This window comes from Hypanus sabinus, chromosome 10 (genome assembly GCF_030144855.1).
Source record: "Hypanus sabinus isolate sHypSab1 chromosome 10, sHypSab1.hap1, whole genome shotgun sequence".
In the NCBI taxonomy this organism is placed as follows: Eukaryota; Metazoa; Chordata; class Chondrichthyes; order Myliobatiformes; family Dasyatidae; genus Hypanus; species Hypanus sabinus.
Window position 1 is genome coordinate 81,834,625 of NC_082715.1, and position 20,055 is coordinate 81,854,679.

General features: G+C 42.5%; 1 protein-coding gene across 1 annotated transcript in view; it reads right to left on the reverse strand.

Annotated features, from left to right (window-relative positions):
- The window catches only part of zmp:0000000760 (mucin-19), a 72,216-nt gene that overhangs the window by 46,683 nt on the left and 5,478 nt on the right, over nucleotides 1–20,055 (reverse strand). Inside the window, exons 4-6 of the mRNA XM_059983463.1 lie at nucleotides 18,557–18,950; nucleotides 17,261–17,329; nucleotides 16,074–16,169 (exon numbers count right to left, since the gene is read on the reverse strand). Coding sequence (XP_059839446.1) covers nucleotides 16,074–16,169; nucleotides 17,261–17,329; nucleotides 18,557–18,950 — 559 coding nt within the window. The remainder of the gene's footprint in view (nucleotides 1–16,073; nucleotides 16,170–17,260; nucleotides 17,330–18,556; nucleotides 18,951–20,055) is intronic.

The following is a 20,055-nucleotide window of genomic DNA, read 5'->3' on the forward strand; positions in this document are numbered from 1 at the left end:
GGTAATGGTCTGTGCTTCAAATCAGCAAGCTGAATATGTATTGCAAGCTCATAATTCTCCATAACTTCCACCATCTCCAACGGAATCCCACCAGCAAGCACATCTTTCCTTCATCCTCCCCCTCACTTACAATTTTCCATAGGGATCGCCCCTTATGTGATGCCCTTGTGCATTCGTCCCTCCCCACTGATCTCCCTCCTGGTACTTATCCTTGCAAGCGGAACAGGTGTCACACTTGCCCTTACACTTCCTCCCTCGCTACCATTCAGGGCCCCAAACAGTCCTTCCAGCTGAATCAACACTTAACCTGTGAGACTGTTGGGGTCATCTACTTTATCCAGTACTCTCAGAGCAGCCCCCTGTACATCAGTGAGACCCGACGTAGATTGAGGGACAACTTCACCAAGCACCTACACTCCATTCGCCAGAAAAAGAAGGATCTCCTGCCAGTCAACCATTTCAATTCTGCTTCCCATTCTCATTCCACCATGTCAGTCCATGGCCTCCTCAGCCATGATGAGGTCATACTCAGGTCAGAGGAGCAACATCTTATATTCCATCTGTGTAGCCTCCAACCTGATGAAGTGAACACCAATTTCTTGAACTTCCAGTAATTTCCCCCCTCCTTCTTCTTCTCCATTCCCCACTCCTTTTCCCTCTCTCATCCTATCTCCACACCTGCTCATCAACTCCCTATGGTGTTCCTCCCTCTTCACTTTCTTCCATGGCCTTCTGTCATCTCCTATCAGATTCCTCCTTCTCCACCCTTTTATCTTTTTCACCAATTGACTTCCTCGCTCTTTTCTTCACTCCTCCCCCTCTCCTGGCTTCACCTTTCACCTATAACCTTGTTCTTCTTCCTCGCCCTCCCCCCCACCTTCTTACTCTGACTCCTCATCTTTTTTTCCAGTCCTGATGAAGGATCTCGGCCTGAAATGTTGACCGTTTATTCTTCTCCATAGATACTGCCTGACCTGCTGAGTTCCTCCAGCAATTTGTGTGTATTGCTTTGATTTCCAGCATCTGCAGATTTTCTCTTGTTTATGTATTGCAAGAATCACTTTCCACTGAGTAATATGTCACTGGTGGGTCCTGTCCAGTGCTGGGATATTAGTGGTCAGATATCATGGGAAAACTGCGTCTAAAACCGTTAAGATGGACCTGGCCACCACATTTTACATTAAACTTAAAAAAGATGGAATTGGTGGCCAGCTCCAGCTCCACATTAAGCTTTAATAATGTTACATTCCACACTTCCCCTCTCACACTTGTCTTCTCACACCAGCCCCTCTTCCCCATGTCTCACACTGATCTCCCATTACTCCAAAAATTTCAGGTGTCCATGCCATTCTTTGAAACCATCCTCTCTCATCTAAATCCTCTGATGCAGATCCCAGAATCTGAGGCCTGATGGCTGGAGCCAAGTCTGTGACTCCCTGTGACTCCAGTGAGCAAGTTAAAGGCCCAATGTCTGAATCTACTAGAGGTCCGAGGCCAAGGGAATGGCATTGTTCTGAGGTTGGAGGATTCTGTATGTGCGTGGGAGAGTGGATGGGAGGGAGGAACAGGGTTTGCTTTGTTTTTGTTGTTGTCTTGCTTGTTGTGTTCTGTTTTATTGTGTGGTTCTACTGAGATCTGTGGCCATGCAGAGTTGGCATCTGAATGTATGGGGACATTTGCAGGCTGCGCTGAGCATATCCTTGCATGTATTAGTTGTTAATGCAAGCAACAAATTTCTCTGCAAACATGAGGAAATCTGCAGATGCTGGAAATTCAAACAACACACACAAAATACTGGTGGAACACAACAGGCCAGGCAGCATCTATAAGGAGAAACACTGTCGATGTTTCGGGCCAAGACCCTTCGTCGGGACTAACTGAAAGGAACGATAGTAGGAGATTTGAAAGTAGTGGGGGGAGGGGGAAATGTGAAATGATAGGAGAAGACTGGAGGGGCTGGGATGAAGCTAAGAACTGGAAAGGTGATTGGCGAAAGTGATACAAAGCTGGAGAAGGGAAGGATCATGAGATGAGAGGCCTCGGGAGAAAGAAAGGGGGAGGGGGGAGCACCAGAGGGAGATGAACCCGCAGAGTGATGGGCAGAAAGCGAGAGAAAAAAAAACAACTAAATATGTCAGGGATGGGGTAAGAAGGGGAGGAGGGGCATTAACAGAACTGAGAGAAGTCAATGTTCATGCCATCAGGTTGGAGACGACCCAGTCGGTATATAAGGTGTTCTTCCTCAAACCTGAGTTTGGATTCATTTTGACAGTAGAGGAGGCCATGGATAGACAAATCAGAATGGGAATGGGACGTGGAATTAAAATGTGTGGCCACTGGGAAATCCTGCTTTCTCTGGCGGACTGAGCGTAGGTATTCAGTGAAACGGTCTCCCAGTCTGGGTCGGGTCTCACCAATATATAAAAGACCACACCGGGAGCACCGGATGCAGTATTCCACACCAGTCTTCCTTTTTTAAACAACGGGGCTTCCCTTCTTCCATCATCAACTCTGCTCTCAAGCGCATCTCTCCCATTTCCCGCACATCTGCCCTCACCCCATCCATCCGCCACCCCACTCGGGATAGGGTTCCCCTTGTCCTCACCTACTACCCCACCAGCCTCCAGGTCCAATGTATAATTCTCCGTAACTTCCGCCACCTCCAATGGGATCCCACTACCAAGCACATCTTTCCCTCCCCACCCTTTCTGCTTTCTTCAGGGATCGCTCCCTATGTGACTCCCTTGTCCACTCGTCCCCCCCCCCATCCCTTCCCACCGATCTCCCTCCTAACAATTATCCTTGTAAGCGGAGCAAGTGCTACACCTGCCCTTACACTTCCTCCCTCACCACCATTCAGGGCCCCAGACAGTCCTTCCAGGTGAGGCGACACTTCACCTGTGAGTCGGCTGGTGTGGTATACTGTGTCCAGTGCTCCTGGTGTGGCCTTTTATATATTGGTGAGACCCGACGCAGACTGGGAGACCGTTTCGCTGAACACCTATGCTCAGTCCACCGGAGAAAGCAGTATCTCCCAGTGGCCACACATTTTAATTCCACATCCCATTCCCATTTTGATATGTCTATCCATGGCATCCTCTACTGTCAAAATGAATCCAAACTCAGGTTGGAGGAACAACACCTTATATACCGGCTGGGTAGCCTCCAACTTGATGGCATGAACATTGACTTCTCTAACTTCTGTTAATGCCCCTCCTCCCCTTCTTACCCCATCCCTGACATATTTAGTTATTTGTTGTTTTTTTTTTCTTTCTCTCTGCCCATCACTCTGCCAGTTCTCCATCTCCCTCTGGTGTTCCCCCCTCCCCCTTTCTTTCTCCCGAGGCCTCTCGTCTCATGATCCTTCCCTTCTTCAGCTGTGTATCACTTTCGCCAATCACCTTTCCAGCTCTTAACAAATTTCTCTGTTGGTTTGGATGTATGTATGATAAATAAATCTAAATCTGTACGTCCCCAGATGGGAATCAGCACCATGTCACTCTTACTCACTACTGAGGCTGCAACCTAACTGTGCCACTGACCCACTACATGTGAAGCCCACCACTGAACAACCACCAGTAGTACATAAAGTGCTGGTGTTTGAATTGTTGGCTGTGAGGAGCAACCAGCTACTGTCTTCTATACTACTTTACACAGTAACAAATGAATGAGGAACAGGAAAGAGACGCTCTACTCTGCTGTACTGCACCTTCTGGTCCATCTACAGCAACCTTTCACCTTGTCATCAAGAATCCATCTTTAAGATCATAAGACATAGGAGCAGAATTAGGCCATTTGGCCCATTGAGTCTGCTCTGTCATTCAATCATAGCTGATCCTTTCCCCAATCCCTAGCCTTCTCCCCATAACCTTTGATGTCATGTCCAATTAAGACCTATCAAGCTCCACATTAAATACACCCAACAAACTGGCCTTCACAGCTGCCTGTGGTAATAAATTCCACAAATTCACCACCCTCTGGCTAAAGAAATTTCTCAGAATCTCTGTTTTCAATGGATATCTCATGGTCCTGAGGCTGTGCCCTCTTGTCCTAGACTCCCCCACTATGGGAAACATCCTTTCCACATCTGTCATGTTTAGGCCTTTCAACATTTGAAAGGTTTCAATAAGCTCCCCCCTCATCCCTTTAAACTCCAGTGAGTTTAGACCTAGAGCCATCAAATGCTCCTCATATGATAACCTTTTCATTCCTGGAATTATCCTTGTGAACCTCCTCTGAACTCTCTCCAATGCCAGCACATCTTTTCTTAGATGAGGTGCCCCAAAACTGTTCACAATGCTCAAGGTGAAGTCTCGCCAGTGCCTTATAAAGCCTCAGCATCACATCCCTGCTCTTATATTCTAGACCTCTTGAAATGAATTCTAACATTCCATTTGCCCTCCTCACCATCAACTCTACCTGCAAGTCAACATTTAGGGTGTTCTGCACAAGGACTCCCAAGTCCCTTTGCATCTTAGATTTTTGGATATTTTTCCCATTTAGAAAATAGTTTGCATGTTTACTTCTTTTACCAAAGTGCATGACCATGCATTTCCCAACATAGCATTTCATTTGCCACTTTTTTGCCCATTCTCCTAATCTGTCTAAGTCCTTCTGCAGCCTGTTTCCTCAACACTAAATGCCCCTCCACCAATCTTCATATCATCTGCAAACTTGGCCACAAAGCCATCTATTTCATCATCTAAATCATTTATATACAGCATAACAAAGAAGTGGTCCCAACCCAGACCCTTGCGGAACACATCTTAGTCACTGGCAGCCAAACACTCACTGCCTCCTACCAATCAGCTAATGCTCTAGCCATGCCAGTAATTTTCCTGTAATACCATGGGGTCTTAACTTTGTAAGCAGCCACATGTGTGGCACTTTGTGAAAGGCTTTCTGAATGTCCCAATATACATAGAAACATAGAAAATAGGTGCAGGGGTAGGCCATTCAGCCCTTCGAGCCTGCACCGCCATTCAGTATGATCAAGGCAGATCATCCAACTCAGAACCATGTACCTGCTTTCTCTCCATACCCCCGATCCCTTTAGCCACAAGGGCCATATCTAACTTCCTCTTAAATATAGCCAATGAACTGGCCTCAACTGTTTCCTGTGGCAGAGAATTCCACAGATTCACCACTCTCTGTGTGAAGAAGTTTCTCCTCATCTCAGTCCTAAAAGGCTTCCCCTTTATCCTTAAACTGTGACCCCTCATTCTGGACTCCCCCAACATCGGAAACAATCTTCCTACATCTAGCCTGTCCAATCCTTTTGGAATTTTATACGTTTCAATAAGATCCCCCCTCAATCTTCTAAATTCCAGCCAGTATAAGCCTAGTCAATCCAGTCTTTCTTCATATGAAAGTCCTGCCATCCCAGGAATCAATCTGGTGAACCTTCTTTGTACTCCCTCTATGGCAAGAATGTCTTTCCTCAGATTAGGGGACCAAAACTGCACACAATACTCCAGCTGTGGTCTCACCAAGGCCTTGAACAACTGCAGTAGAACCTCCCTGCTCCTATACTCGAATCCTCTTGCTATTAATGCCAACATACCATTTACCTTTTTCACCGCCTGCTGTACCTGCATGCCCACCTTCAGTGACTGGTGTACAATGACACCCAGGTCTCGTTGCACCTCCCCTTTTCCTAATTGGCCACCATTCAGATAATAATCAGTTTTCTTGTTCTTGCAACCAAAGTGGATAACCTCACATTTATCCACATTAAATTGCATCTGCCATGAATTTGCCCACTCACCTAACCTATCCAAGTCACCCTGCATCCTCTTAGCATCCTCCTCACAGCTAACACCGCCGCCCAGCTTCGTGTCATCCACAAACTTGGAAATGCTGCATTTAATTCCCTTGTCTAAATCATTAATATTATATATATATATATATATACATATACATATATATATATATACACACACACACACACACACACACACACACACACACACACACACACACACACACACACACACACACACACACACACACACAGCATCCACTGCATCCCTTTTATCTATTCTACTTGTAATCTCCTCGGAGAATTCCAACAGGTTTGTTGGGCAAGATTTTTCCTCAAGGAAACCATGCTGATTTTGTCCTACTTTGTCCTGTGTCATCAAATACTCCATAACCTCATCCCTAACAATTAACTCCAACATCTTCCCAACCACTGAGGTCAGGCTAACTGGTCTGTAATTTCCTTTCTGCTGCCGTCCTGCTATCTAAAAATATTGGAGTGACATTTGCAATTTTCCAGTCTTCTGGCACCATGCCAGAGTACAATATTTTTTCAAAGATCATTGCTAATGCCTCCACAATCTCCTCTGCTACCTTTTTTAGAACCCGAGGGAGCAGTTCAACTAGTCGAGTGATTTCTGTACTGTTCGGTGTTTCAGTTTTTTGAGCACCTTCTCCCTTGTACTAGTAACTGCAGTCACTTCCCTTTCCTCACACTCTTCAACATCATGCACCATGCTAGTGTCTTCCACAGTGAAGACTGATGCAAAATACTCATTTAGTTCATTTGCCATCTTCTTATCCCGTTATTATTTCTCTGACGTAATTTTCTGGTGGTCCTATATACACTCTTATTTTTTGCAAACTTGAAAAAGCTTTTACTATCCACTTTGATATTGTTTGCTAGCTTGCTTTCATAATTCCCTTCTAATGATTCTTTTCATTGCTCTCAGTAAGTCTTTGCAAACTTCCCAATGCTCTGCCTTACTAATAATTTTTGCGTTGCTGTATGCCTTCTCTTTTAATTTTACATTAGCTTTGACTTCCCTTGTCAGCCACAGTTGTACTGTTTTGCCCTTTGAGTATTTTTTTGTTTTTGGAATACATCTATCCTACACCTCCCTCATTTTTTCCAGAAATTCACACCATTATTGCTCTGCTATCAACCCTGCCAGCATCTCCTTCCAATTTGCTTTGGCCAGCTCCTCTCTCATACTATGGAAAAATGTACAGTCAACATTTCAGGTCGAGCCCCTTTGGCAGGACTGGAGAAAGAAAGATGAAGAGTGTATTTAAAAGGTGGGGGAGGGGAGGGAGAATGACAAGGAGTGAAACAAGGAGGAGGAGGGATGAAGTAAAGAACTGTGAAGTTGATTGGTGAAAGAGATACAGGCCTGGAGAAGGGGGGGGGGGGTCCTGATAGGAGAGGACAGACGGCCATGGAAGAATGAAAAGGAAGAATCCAGAGGGAGGCAATGGGCAGGCAAAGAAATAAGTTGAGTGAGAGAAAGGGGGATGGGGAATGGTGGAGAAGTGGGGGGGCATTACTCAAGTTCGAGAAATCGATGCTCATGTCATCAGGTTGGAGGCTACCCAGATTAGTGTCGTTCCTCCAATCTGAGTGTGGCCTCATCGCGACAGTAGACGAGGCCCTGGTTTGACATATTGGAATGGAAATGGGAAGTGGAATTAAAATATGTGGCTACTGGGAAATCCTGCTTTTTCTGGCAGATGGAGCGTAGGTGCTCAGTGAAGCAGTCTCCTAATCTACACCGGATCGGACCGATATACAACAGGCCACACTGGGAGAACCGGACACAGTACATGACCCCAACAGACTCACAAATGAAGTATTGCCTTACCTGGAAGGACTGTTGAGGGCCCTGAGTAGTAAAGAGGAATGAGCTATAGGGGCATGTGTAGCACTTGTTCCACTTGCAAGGATGAGTGCCAGGAGGGAGATCAGTGGGGAGGGACCCTGTGGAAAGCAGAAAGTTGGGAGGGGGGGGAAGGAAAAGGTGTGCTTGGCTGTGGGATCCTGTTGGAGATGGCAGAAGTTCTGGAGAATTAGGTAATGGACACAGAGGCTGGTGTGGTGGTAGGTAAGTACGAGGGGAACCCTATCCTTGGGAGGGTGGTGGGGGATGGGGTCAGAGCAGACGTGTGAAATGGAAGAGATGCAGTTGAGGTCAGCATTGATGGTGGAGGAAGGTAAGCCCATTTGTTTTAAAAAGGAGGACATATCCATTCAAAAATGAAAAGTCTCATCCTGAGAGCAGATGCGGCGGAGACAGAGGAATTGAGAGAAGGGGATGGCATTTTTACAAGTAACAAGGAGGGAAGAGGTTATAGTCCAGGTAGCTGTGAGAGTCCATGAATTTATAATAGACATCAAAAGATAAACTGTCTCCAGAGATAGGGACAGTGAGATTGAGAAAGGGGAGGAAGGTGTCAGAAATGGACCAGGTGAATCTGAGGGCAGGGTGGAAGTTAGAGGCAAAGTTGATGAAGTCTATGAGCTCTGTGTGGGTGCAGGAAGCAGCACCAACGCAGTCGTTGATGTAGCCTAGGAAAAGTGGGGGATGGACACCAGTGTAGGTTTGAAATGCAGACTGTTCCATGTAGCTGACAAAAGGGCAGGAATAGCTGGGACCCATGTGAGTGTCCATGGCTACACCTTTTGTTTGAAGGATGTGGGAGGAGCCAAAGGAGAAATTATTAAGAGTGAGGACAAGTTATGCCGGATGGAGGAGAGTGGTGGTGGAGGGGAACTGGTCGGGTCTGGTGTCCAGAAAGAAACGGGGAGCTTTGATGCCTTCCTGGTGGGGGATGGAGGTGTATAGGGACTGGACATCCATAGTGAAAATAAGATGATGGGGGCCAGGGCATTTTAAATCATTGAGAAGCTCCAGAGCATGTGAAGTGTTATGGATGTAGGTAGGAAGGGACTGAACCGGGAGGGTGGGGGGAATAAAACAGAGTCGAGGTATGCAGATATAAGTTCAATGGGGCAGGAATAAGCTAAGACAATGGGTCTGCCTGGACAAGCAGATTTGTGGTTCTTGGGTAGGAGGTAGAAACAAGAGGTGCAGAGTTTAGGAACTATGAGGTTGGTGGCAGTGGATGGGAGATACCCAGATCTAATTAGGGTTAGTGATGGTGTGGGAGGCAATAGCTTGTGCTCCTTAGTGTGGTCCTGTTCAAGGGGTAAGTAAGAGGAGGTGTCTGAGAGTTGTTGCTGGGCCTCAGCAAGGTAGAGGTCAGTACGCCAGACTACTACGGGCCCCCCTCAATCTGCAGATTTGATGGTGAGGTTAGGATTGGTGTGGAAGGAGTGGAGAGCAGACCGTTCGGACGGGTTGAGATTGGAATTGGATAGAGGAATGTTGAAGTCGAGACAGTTGATATCCCATCAGCAGTTGGCAATGAAAAGGTCCAGAGCTGGCAAAAGACCAGGTCGGGGTATCCAGGAAGAGGAGGAGGATTGGAGATGAGAGTAGGGTTAATCGGTGTCGGGTGGAGAGTCCTTGGAAATGGTGGTGATAGAAGAAAAGCTCAGCATCATGGTAGGCATGGAACTCGCTGAAGTGTGAGCGCAGGGGGACAAAGATGAGTCCCTTACTGAGAACATACCACTGTAGTTCCTCTCTCATCCCACTGTAATTCCCCTGACTCCACTGAAATACTGCTGCATTAGACTTCACTTTCTCCTTATCAAATTTCAAGTTGAACTCGATCATATTATGATCACTGTCTCCTAAAGGTTCTTTTACCTTAAGCTCCCTAATCATCTCCAGTTCATTTCATAACAACCAATCCAGTATAGCTGATCCCTTAGTAGGCTCAATGACAAACTGCTCTAAAAAGCCATCCTGTAGACACTCAACAAATTCTCTCTCGAGAACCATTACCAACCTGATTTTCCCAATTGATCTGCATGTTGAAATCTCCCATGACCATCATTACATTGCCCTTTTGATATGCCTTTTCTATTTCCCATTGTAATCTGTGGTCTATATCCCAGCTACTTTTGGGAGGCCTGTATAGAACTGCCATCAGGGACCTTTTACCCTTGCAGTTTCTTAACTCAACCTGCAAGGATTGAACATCTTCCACTTCTATGTCATAGCATATACTAATTTGATGCCATTCTTTACCAGCAGGGTCACGCCACCCACTTCTGCTCACCTTCCTATCTCTCCGATACAATGTGTAACCTTGGACATTCAGCTCCCAACCACAACCATCCTTCAGCCACGATTCAGAGATGGCCACAACATCATTCCTGGCAATCTGTAATAGTGCAACAAGATCATCCACCTTACTTGCATGGAGATAAAACACTTTGAGTACAGTATTTGCTGCCTTTTTTGATTCTGCATCCCTAATGCACTGATACTCACCCCGCTGGCTGCAATTTTGTCCTATCATCTGCTTGCCTTTCCTGACAGTCTGACTGCACGCTATCTTTGCTTTTTTTTAACATCCGTCCTTTCCTGAGCTCCTTCACTCTGGTTCCCATCCCCCTCGCTAAATTAGTTTAAACCCTTCCCAACAGCTCTAACAAACCTGCCCACGAGAATATTGGTTCCCCTCAGGCTCAAGTGCAACCTGTCACTTTTGAACAGGTCATACCTCCCCCAGAAGAGATCCCAAAGATCCAAGAACCTGAAACCCTGCCCCTTGCACCAACTTCTCAGCCACACATTAATCTGTGAAATCATCCTGTTTCTAACTCACTGACACATGGCACAGAGAACAATCCAGAAATAACTACCCACAATAACTACTTCCGAAGAGATATCTACTTCCATTTTAAAACATTTTCACAGAGCTTGCTTCATTGTGCGTAGAGGAATAGAGTCCCAAAGACTCACCAGCCTCTGAGAGGAAACATTTCACTTAATTTCTGTGTTAAATGCATGACCTCACAGTTTTAAATAGTGGTCCCGGATTCTAGATTCCCTCGCAAGAGAAAACAGCCTCTCCACATGCAACCTGTCAAGTCCCCGAGACCCCTTAGGATCTTATATGATTGAATCAAGTTGCCTCACATTGGTTTTTGGCTGTTGACTATCCAATCAAAGAAGGCAAACACATGGACAGGGACATAGAACGCAGAACAGAGAATATCCACATTCATGAACCATGGAGTTATATGTCATGGAAACAGGCCCGGTGGACCAAAATTCAAGATTCATGATTGTCACTCTTCAATTCATGATTGTAAAGGAGAACAAAATGATTGTTGGTCTAGATCTGATGCAACTTTAAAAAATAAGCATGAAAACACTATAAATATAACAGCAATGCTATAAAACACAATGCACAACTTGGGTGCAGCTGGATATACATAAGATTAGCTTATTTACATAAATGGATTGTCTGTACATTATGTGTCACCAGGTGCAGGAGTATCTGAACGTAAGGAGACTTTGACAGCAAATGACAAAGATGCCCATCTAAAATATTCCTAATTGCCCCACCCTCATCAATCACCATTATCACTGCCTCAAATCTGCCTCCTGTTCCATAGATGAAGGAGATACCGGTAATGCATGAGGATTTCTACAACAGCAACATTAGCTCCCAGGTTCCTGTAGAAAACTGAAAATATATTAAGAAGAATATGGTATTTTGTTATAGAACCAATACAAGATAGTACTTTTCGCCTTGTTGCCAAATCATCAAACTCAACAGCCTACAGATATTAATTTTTAAATATGGCATAGACTTAACTCATTAACATGTGACAATCTCCTGGTCTTAGCAAGGGAGTTTGCCTTTTACTACAAAGATGTGATAAAGTGATTTAAGTTAATACCTGAACCTTAGGTCTTCCAGGCTCTCCAGCTGTGCTTTTTTCATCTTTCTTTTCCTAATGTGGAATTCAGAAAATATAAAGATTATTTGTATAGTAGATGCACCTTGAGTTGGCTTGCTCCTAAATAGGATCATCAATTCTTTGTTGTGCAGAGAACCCACAAAAGAATCAGAAACAGCTTTATTATCACTAACGTATGTCATGAAATTCATTGTTTTGCAACAGCAGCCTGGTGTGTTACATAAAATATACCTGGAAGTTGTTAAAAGTATATATTTTGAAATTAGTGCAAAAAGAGCAAAAATAGTGAGGTAGTAGTGTTCATGGAACGATCATAACTCTGATGACGAAGGGGAAGAAGCTGTTCATAAAATGTTGAGTGTGTGTCTTCAGGCTCTTGTACCTCCTTCTCTGATGGTAGCAATGAGAAGAGGGTCTGACCTAGAAGGTACACCTTCATGCCAATGCAGTTAGAACGTAGTATTGGATAACAATGGTGAAAATACCTGAGAGTGTGTTGGTTGTGTAGGGTTTTTCTTCCTTTAGTTAATAAGTGACTTGTAATCATTACTGGCTAAATGCTGTAAACCTGCTGACCCAAGTTGATACTGGGGGCTCAGCATTTTAAGGCCACTCTTCACTAAGCAATGGCACTGCAGGAAATGTATTAGTCCTGTTTTCTCTGTGATGGCTGCAAGGGATAGGGCATGCTTCCCACGTTACTCATTCCAATCTGCACAGCTTGGGTGGCATGGTAGTGTAGCCGTTATCATGATGCTTTATGGCACCTGCAATCACCAATCAGGATTCAATTCCCACTGCTGCCTGAAAGAGATTTGCATGTTCTCCCTGTGACCATGTGAGCTTCTTCCAGGTGTTCCAGTTTTCTCCTATATTCCAAAGACATACGGTTAGGGTTAGTGAGTCATGCCTATGCTATGTTGGCGACGGAATCATGACAACATTTGCAGGCTCCCCAGCACAATCCCTGAAGATTTGATTTGCCACAAACTACTGTGCATTTCAACATTTCAATCTACATGTGACAAATAAAGCTAATACAATATTTTCTTTTCAATCTTTGTTGGACAAGTGAAGAAACAGTGAAGGTGGCAAGAAAAGTTTGCGTATCCCAAATATTTGCAGAATGGTAGGGGCTAGCGCCATCATAGACATTATCCTTCCCATCATTGAGGACATCTTCAAAAGATGGCATCCATCCTTAAGGACCCCCACCACCCAGGACATGCCCTCTTCTCATTTCTATCTTCAGAGAGGAGCTACAGAAGCCTGAAGACACAGCATTTTAGCTACAGCATCATCCCCTCCATCATCAGATTTCTGAATGGATTTTGAACCCATGAACACTAACCCACTAGTTCTGCTTTTTTTTGTACTAATTTGCTTTTTATATAAATTTCTTGTTGTATGTAATTTAAAGAGTATTTTATGTATTGCTCTGTACTGCTGCCGTAAAACAACAAATTTCACAACATAGGTAAGACAGTGATAAGAGATGGAATTACATCTTTAGAAAGAAGTGGCATAGGGTTAGAGAATATCAAATCTTTGTGGGTGGAGTTAAGAAACTGCAAGGGTAAAAAACATATTATGGGAATCATATAGAGGCCTCCAAATAGTAGCTAAGATGTGGGGTTGAGATTGCAAAGGGATCTGGAAAGGGCATGAAATAAAGGTAATGTCACAATTATAATTGTCAACTGCAATATGCAAGGGGATTAGGAAAATTAGGTAGGTGTTGGATCACAGAGAGGTAATTTGTAGAATGCCAATGAGATGGCTTTCCAGAGAAGCTTGTACTTGAGCCTGCTCAGGAAAAGGCCATCTTAGATTGGGTTTTGTGTAATAACCCAGATCTTCATTAGTAATCTTCACGTAAAGGAATCCTTAGGAGGCAGTGATCATAATATGATTGAATTCATACTGCAATTTGAGAGGAAAAAGCAGAAGTCACATGTATTATAAGTATTGCAATGGAATAAAGGGAATTACAGAGGCATGAGAGAGGGGCTTGCCCAGGTGGATTGGAGGGGAATGCTGGTGGGGATATTGGCAGAACAGAGGTGACTGAAGTTTCTAGGAATATTTCACAAGGCATAGGATAGATATGTCCCTCAGAAGAAGTTCTCAAATGGCAGGGGTAGGCAACCATAGCTGTCAAGGGAAGTTAAGGACTGCATAAAAGCCAAGGAAAGGGTACATAAGGTAGCAAAAGTGAGTGGGAAGTTGGATGATTGAGAAGTTTTTAAAATCCAACAAAAGGAAATTTAAAAAGCTTTAAGAATGAAAAAGATTAAATATGAGGACAAACTAGCCAATAAAATAAAGCAGGATAGCTAGAAGTTTTTTCAGTTACATAAATAATAAATGGGAGGTGAGAGTTAATATTGGACGACTGGAAAATGATACTAGTGAGGTAGTAATGAGGGACAAAGAAATGGCAGATGAGCAATAAGTTCTTTGCTTCAGTCTTCACTGTGGAAGACACTAGCTGCATGCCAGAGGTCTGTGAGTGTCAGGGAGCAAGAGTGAGTGCCACTGTTATTACAAAGGGAAAAGTACTAGGCAAGCTGAGAGAGAGAGATCTTAAGGTGGATAAGCCACCTGAACCAGATGGACTACATCCCAGAGTCCTGAAAGAGGTTGGTGAGGAGATAACAGAAGCATTGGTCGTGTTCTTTCAAGAATCACTTGATTCTGGCATGGTCCCAGAGGACTGGAAAATTGCAAATGTCATTCCACGCCTTAAGAAGGGAGGAAGACAGAAGAGGAAATTATAGGCCAATTAGCCTAACCTCAGTGGGTGGGAAAGTGTTGGATTCCATTATTATGGATGTTTTAAGGTACTTGAAGACTCATGATAACATGTCAAAGTGAGCAAGGTTTCTGTAAAGGGAAATCTTGCCTGACAAATCTGTTAGAGTTGTTCAAGGTGGAAGCAGGGTGGACAAAGGAGAGGCAATGGACATCATTTACTTAGATGTTCAGAAGGCATTTGGTAAAGTGCCTCACATGAGCCTGCTTAACAAGATAAAATCCTATAGTGTTACAGGAAATATACTGGCGTGGATAGAGGAATGGCTGACAGGCAGGAGGCAGTGAGTGTGAATAAAGGAGGTCTTTTCTGGTTGGCTGCCAGTGTTCCTTAGGGGTCAGTATTAGGACTGCTACTTTTCACATTGTTTGTCAATGGTTTAGATAATGGAATTGATGGATTTGTGGCCTGGTTTGTTAATGATATGAAGGAAGGTGGAGGGGTAGGTAGTGCTGAGGAAGCAATGTGATTGCAGCAGGACTTAGACAAATTGGAAGAATGTGTAAAAAAGTGGCAGATGGAATACAGTGCTGGGAAATATATGATAATGCGTTTTGGTAAAAGGAAAAATAGTGCGGACTATTATCTAAGTGGAGAGAAAATTCAAACATCAGAGGTGCAGAGGGACTTGGGAATCCTTGTGCAAGACTCCCAGGAGGTTAATTCACAGGTTGAGTCTGTGGTAAAGAAAGCAAATGAAATGTTGGCACTTATTTCAAGGAGAATAAAACATAAAAACGAGATAAATTGAAGCTTTATAAGACAGGCCGCACTTGGAGTATTGTCAACAGTTTTGGGCCTGTAGTCACTGGAATTTAGAGGAATGCAGGGGGATCTTATTGAAACCTACCGAATATTGAAAGGACTAGATAGGGTGGATGTGGAGAGGATGTTCCCTCTGCTAGGGGTTTGTTGTTCAGTTGTTAAGTTGAGACCAGGTATGAGAGAGTATAGCCTCAAAATTGAGGGTTGACCTTTTAGAACAGTAGTAAGGAAGAATTTTTTTAGCCAAAGAGTGGTGAATCTGTGGAATGATCTGCCACAGTCTGCGATGGAGGCCAAATCCATGGGTATATTTAAAGCAGAAGTTGATAGATTCCTGACTGGTCTGGACATCAAGGGATATGGTGAGAGATCAGGTGTATGGGGTTGAATGGGATCTGGGATCAACCATGATGAAATGCCAGAGCAGACTCGATGCCTAATGGCCTAATTCTGCTCCTAAGTCTGCTCCATAGGACCTAAGTCTTGCAGTCTTATAGAAGTGCCAGTGATAATAAACCTGATTCTGATTCTGAAACTGAATAAATTATTGTAAATTATCTTTTGTGTGTAGATGAGAGGTAAAATCTGGAGGGAATTGATGGGAATATAGGAAGGTTAAAATAGGGTTGGTATAGAGTTAGTGTACAAGGGTGGTTGATGGTTGGTGTGGATTTGGTGGCTCAGGTGGCCTATTTCTATATGGCAGAACCATTGACTCCATAACACCCTGGAGTGATTCCCATGCAGCTGGAGAAATGCAGGAGGAAGATGCAAAACTTCAAATGTAGTGCCTGGGTTTGTTTCAAAAATAAATTTTGTTAACAAACTATATCATTGTACAATTTTGAGGCAAAAATCTGCAATAACGTTATAACTAAGAACACTTACCTGAGAAACTGTGTTACTTTGAAGCCCTTGATGTCCATGAAGACACTCGCAAAGTGGTAGATTCTCATTCATTCTGTATTCTGTTCTCTTGTCACACTGAAACAGATACATTTAAAAATTTTTAAATCGCAGCTTTATGTGGCACATGTACATTGAAGCATTAAAACATACAGTGAAATGCATCTTTTGCGTCAATAACGAACACAATCTGAGGATGTGCTGGGGCAGGCCATAAGTGTTGCCATGCTCACAACACACGAACTCTGACTCCTTTGGGATGTAGGAAGAAACAGGAGCACCTGGAGGAAACACACATGGTCACAGGGAGAACTTACTAAATCCTAACAGATAATGGTGGGAATTGACCACTGTAAAGCTTTATGCTCACTGCTACGATACCGTGCTGACCCCAATTGGTCATGATAATTGGTATGCTTGGGCAAAAATGCTGGATGAATTAAAAATAATTGAAATGGAATTAAAAAATTTTCCAAAACCTAAATTAAAAAGTTGAGCTTACTTAGGAAAGCAAACTAAGTATATCATAGATAATTCTAATAATAATGACATTGAAAGGAGTTTGTACATTCTCCTTGTGACCACATGGGTTTCCAATGGGAGTTCCAGTTTCCTCCCATGTTCCAAATACATTTAAATTAGTAAGTTAATTGGTCACATGGGTATAATCAGTTGACACAGAATCATTGTGCTGCAAATCCCTGTTACCATGCTAGATCTATAAATAAATAAAAGATGTACTATAGAAATACTGTGATAATCCATGCTTTTTTAAAATTTCTGTCTCCAGTTGATGTCCCCTTATCTTTCAACTAGAGACAGCGTAGGTTTCTGGACTCAATTCAGAGTACAACAACTGCAGCTAATAATCCTTTCCAGTCTCCCTCTCATTCCCATCAAAAATAGATTGCTTCATTGTTTCACAGTCCTCTCCTTGTACTGAGTGTAAGATGTGGCACAATATAGAATCAGCAAATAATACTAAGAGTTGGATACTGTACATCCATAGTTAATCCAGTTTCCACCACCAATTATATTCTTCAAAAGCTGAACCTTGCATTACCTTCTTCAAAATAAAATGGGAAAACAATCTAGATATCTTTCTTCTATTTTAAAAAAGTTACTTAATTTTGAAATACTCAAGGTGGTATGAAATACAGCACACTTACAAGATCACAGCAATTTTCAGAGAAGACTTTGCCAGGGTCACTGTACAGTTCTAATTGTTGCAGGTCAATCTGATGGACAGAATGAACAAGTTAAACACCAAATGTATTTTTGCATTGTGATTTGCACTTGCTTTTTGCAGGGTGACAGCAAATATATTGGTTGTTAAAAGATCTAATAAATTGAAATACAAGTACTTTTTACTCTTGGATGTCACACTTCATAAAGAATTATAATGTTTGACAAGGATTTAGTTTTTTGGATTTGGTATTAAACTAAGACTCAATCATTCACTCCACAGGATGATAAAAAAGTTCCACTATATAATTTCAAAATTCAGCAGGGTGTTACACTCAAGGTTCTACTCAATATTTCTAAATCTGATTTTTTTTTTAATCATAAAACTGTCTGTGGAGGCATGCCAGTTGGAAAGTGACCGCCCTATTTGACATGTTACAACATTGCCCATATTTAAAAATACAATGTGTACAATAAGGTTCTTACACATAACCTGAAAGGAGCATGAAAAGATCTTTATAAGGGGTCTTTTTTTGGAGATTAAATCAGTGCAATGTTTATTTACAATTGAAATTCTGTTCCTACTTATTAATCTGGTATAGTCGATGGAAACATAACAAAAACACACAGTGCCAAGCAAGAAATGGTTTTAAAATTTAAGTCTATAATTCAGATGAATGTTCATTCAAATGAATTAAAATTTTAAAAAAGTCATACCCAGTAACATTTATCATGTTAGTATTAAACTAAAGATTATTTTAAATGGTAAATCATGCTAGTACTCAGCAGATCAGGAAGTATCCATAAGACAAAGAAGCAGAAGTCGGCCATTCAGCCCATCGAGTCTGCTCTGCCATTTTATCATGAGCTGATCCTCATAGAAATCCATGAAATGGTAACAAAGCTCCGTTCCAGGTCAATGGTTCATTTAATTAAATTGGGAGAAGTAGAAAACACTCAGGTTTAACCTTTCAGAGATGGAGGAATAGAAAGAACAAAGTGATTGGGTGTGTGATTGGGCAGAGGCTGAGAGTAAGCAAACTGATGATAAGTAGGAGAGAGTTCTGTTTCTATATAAAAAAAAGGTGGCAGCAAATTCAATGCCTGGAAGAGGTATTTTGAAGAATGGTCAATGACCACAGATGCTGCCCCACTTGCTGAGTATTTCTAGTATTGTTTGTATCTGTTTCATATTTCAGAAATCTGCAGTTTTTTGCTTTCCTGAAAGGTTAATTTACATAAACATACTTCTTCTCAGTCATGACTTTTGCATTACTTACAGAAACTGTTGCATCCTCCAGCAAACTTCTTGCTATTGAGGTGTAACCATTTCCATTTATTTCCCCTTGATGGCGAATAGGAATGGTGTCGATTTGCCTGCAGTCAATGAGCAGTATGACCTCTTTTCCACTTACACCAAGTGCTAACTTGTGCCACGAACCATCGAAGAGTATATTCACTTTGGTGAATGTTTGAAACGTGATGGTGTCATGTGGAGTTTTATAGAAAAAGTCCAATGCTCTTGAATCACCAAGAAAGCGAATACCAACTTGCTCTCTTCCCTCAATGTCGCGGACCTCCCATAAATTCCACTCACTTTGTGCAGTGTCTCCCAACATCCTGAATGTAGCAATGATGGAATATTCAGCAGGAATTCCATCTTGATGCACAGCTCTGAAGTACAGTAAATATTAGAAGACATTACTTACATCATTATTTTAGAGAGAATTCAAAACATTATTACTAAGTTGACATGGACAATGGATATCCACGCTAACATAATTTGTAATCCATCATAGAGTGCTCCCAGGATATATTAAGTATAGTATAAACTAGAAATTACCAAGTATTTAGGAGGTTAAATTGAAGTGGTCACTTGAAAGTTAAGGTATTGAAAAAAAAAATCTATAAAAAGATAATTCTGAACATCAAGGATTCATTACTGTAATGACAAATGTTCATTTAGTTTCAGCTTCACTTTCCATCTCACTGACAAGACAATTTGAACAAACAAATCTATTAATATTTCTTCATTCATTCATGCCCCTTAGATCCTGATACCTCCAGCAAACAAAAGCACTGCCTTTATAATAATGTGCGACTGCTGCATATAACTTCCAACATCTATACACAGGGACATCTAGAACTTTCTGTACTATGGCATTGTTTAAGCATCTATCTTCTCAAGTGCCCTCAGAATCCTCTATGTTTCCAATAACATTATTTCTCATTATTCTAAACCCTAATGAGTTTCACTCCAACTATCCTCATATGACAACCCTTTTATTCCAGGAATCAATCAAGTGAATGTTGTCGGATACAAATCAATCAGCATCGAAACCTTTGGCCCTTTGGCCCAGCAGGTGTTTGCCATCTGTGCTGCCCAGTGAGCTGGTCCCATCTGCCTATGCTTGGCCCATAGCCCTCTAAACCTCACCTATTAACGCACTTTTATTACACACACCTCAACCACTATTTCTGGTAGCTCATTCTGAATATGCACTACACTTTGCGTGAAGCTGTTTCTGAGGTTTCTTTAAACTCTCTCACTTCTGATCCTAAACTTAATTTCCTCCTGTTTTTAGCAGCCCCTCGCTGGGGAAAAAAAAAATCAGTGTTTTCACCTTGGTTATGCCCCTCATGATCTTATATATCCCTATCAGGTTACCCCCTTAATTTCTTACATTCTGGGGAATAAAGTCCTAGTTTATCCAGCTTCCCCTTGTAACTCAGGCCCCCAAATCTAGACAAAATCCTGGTAATCCTTTACTGCACTCTT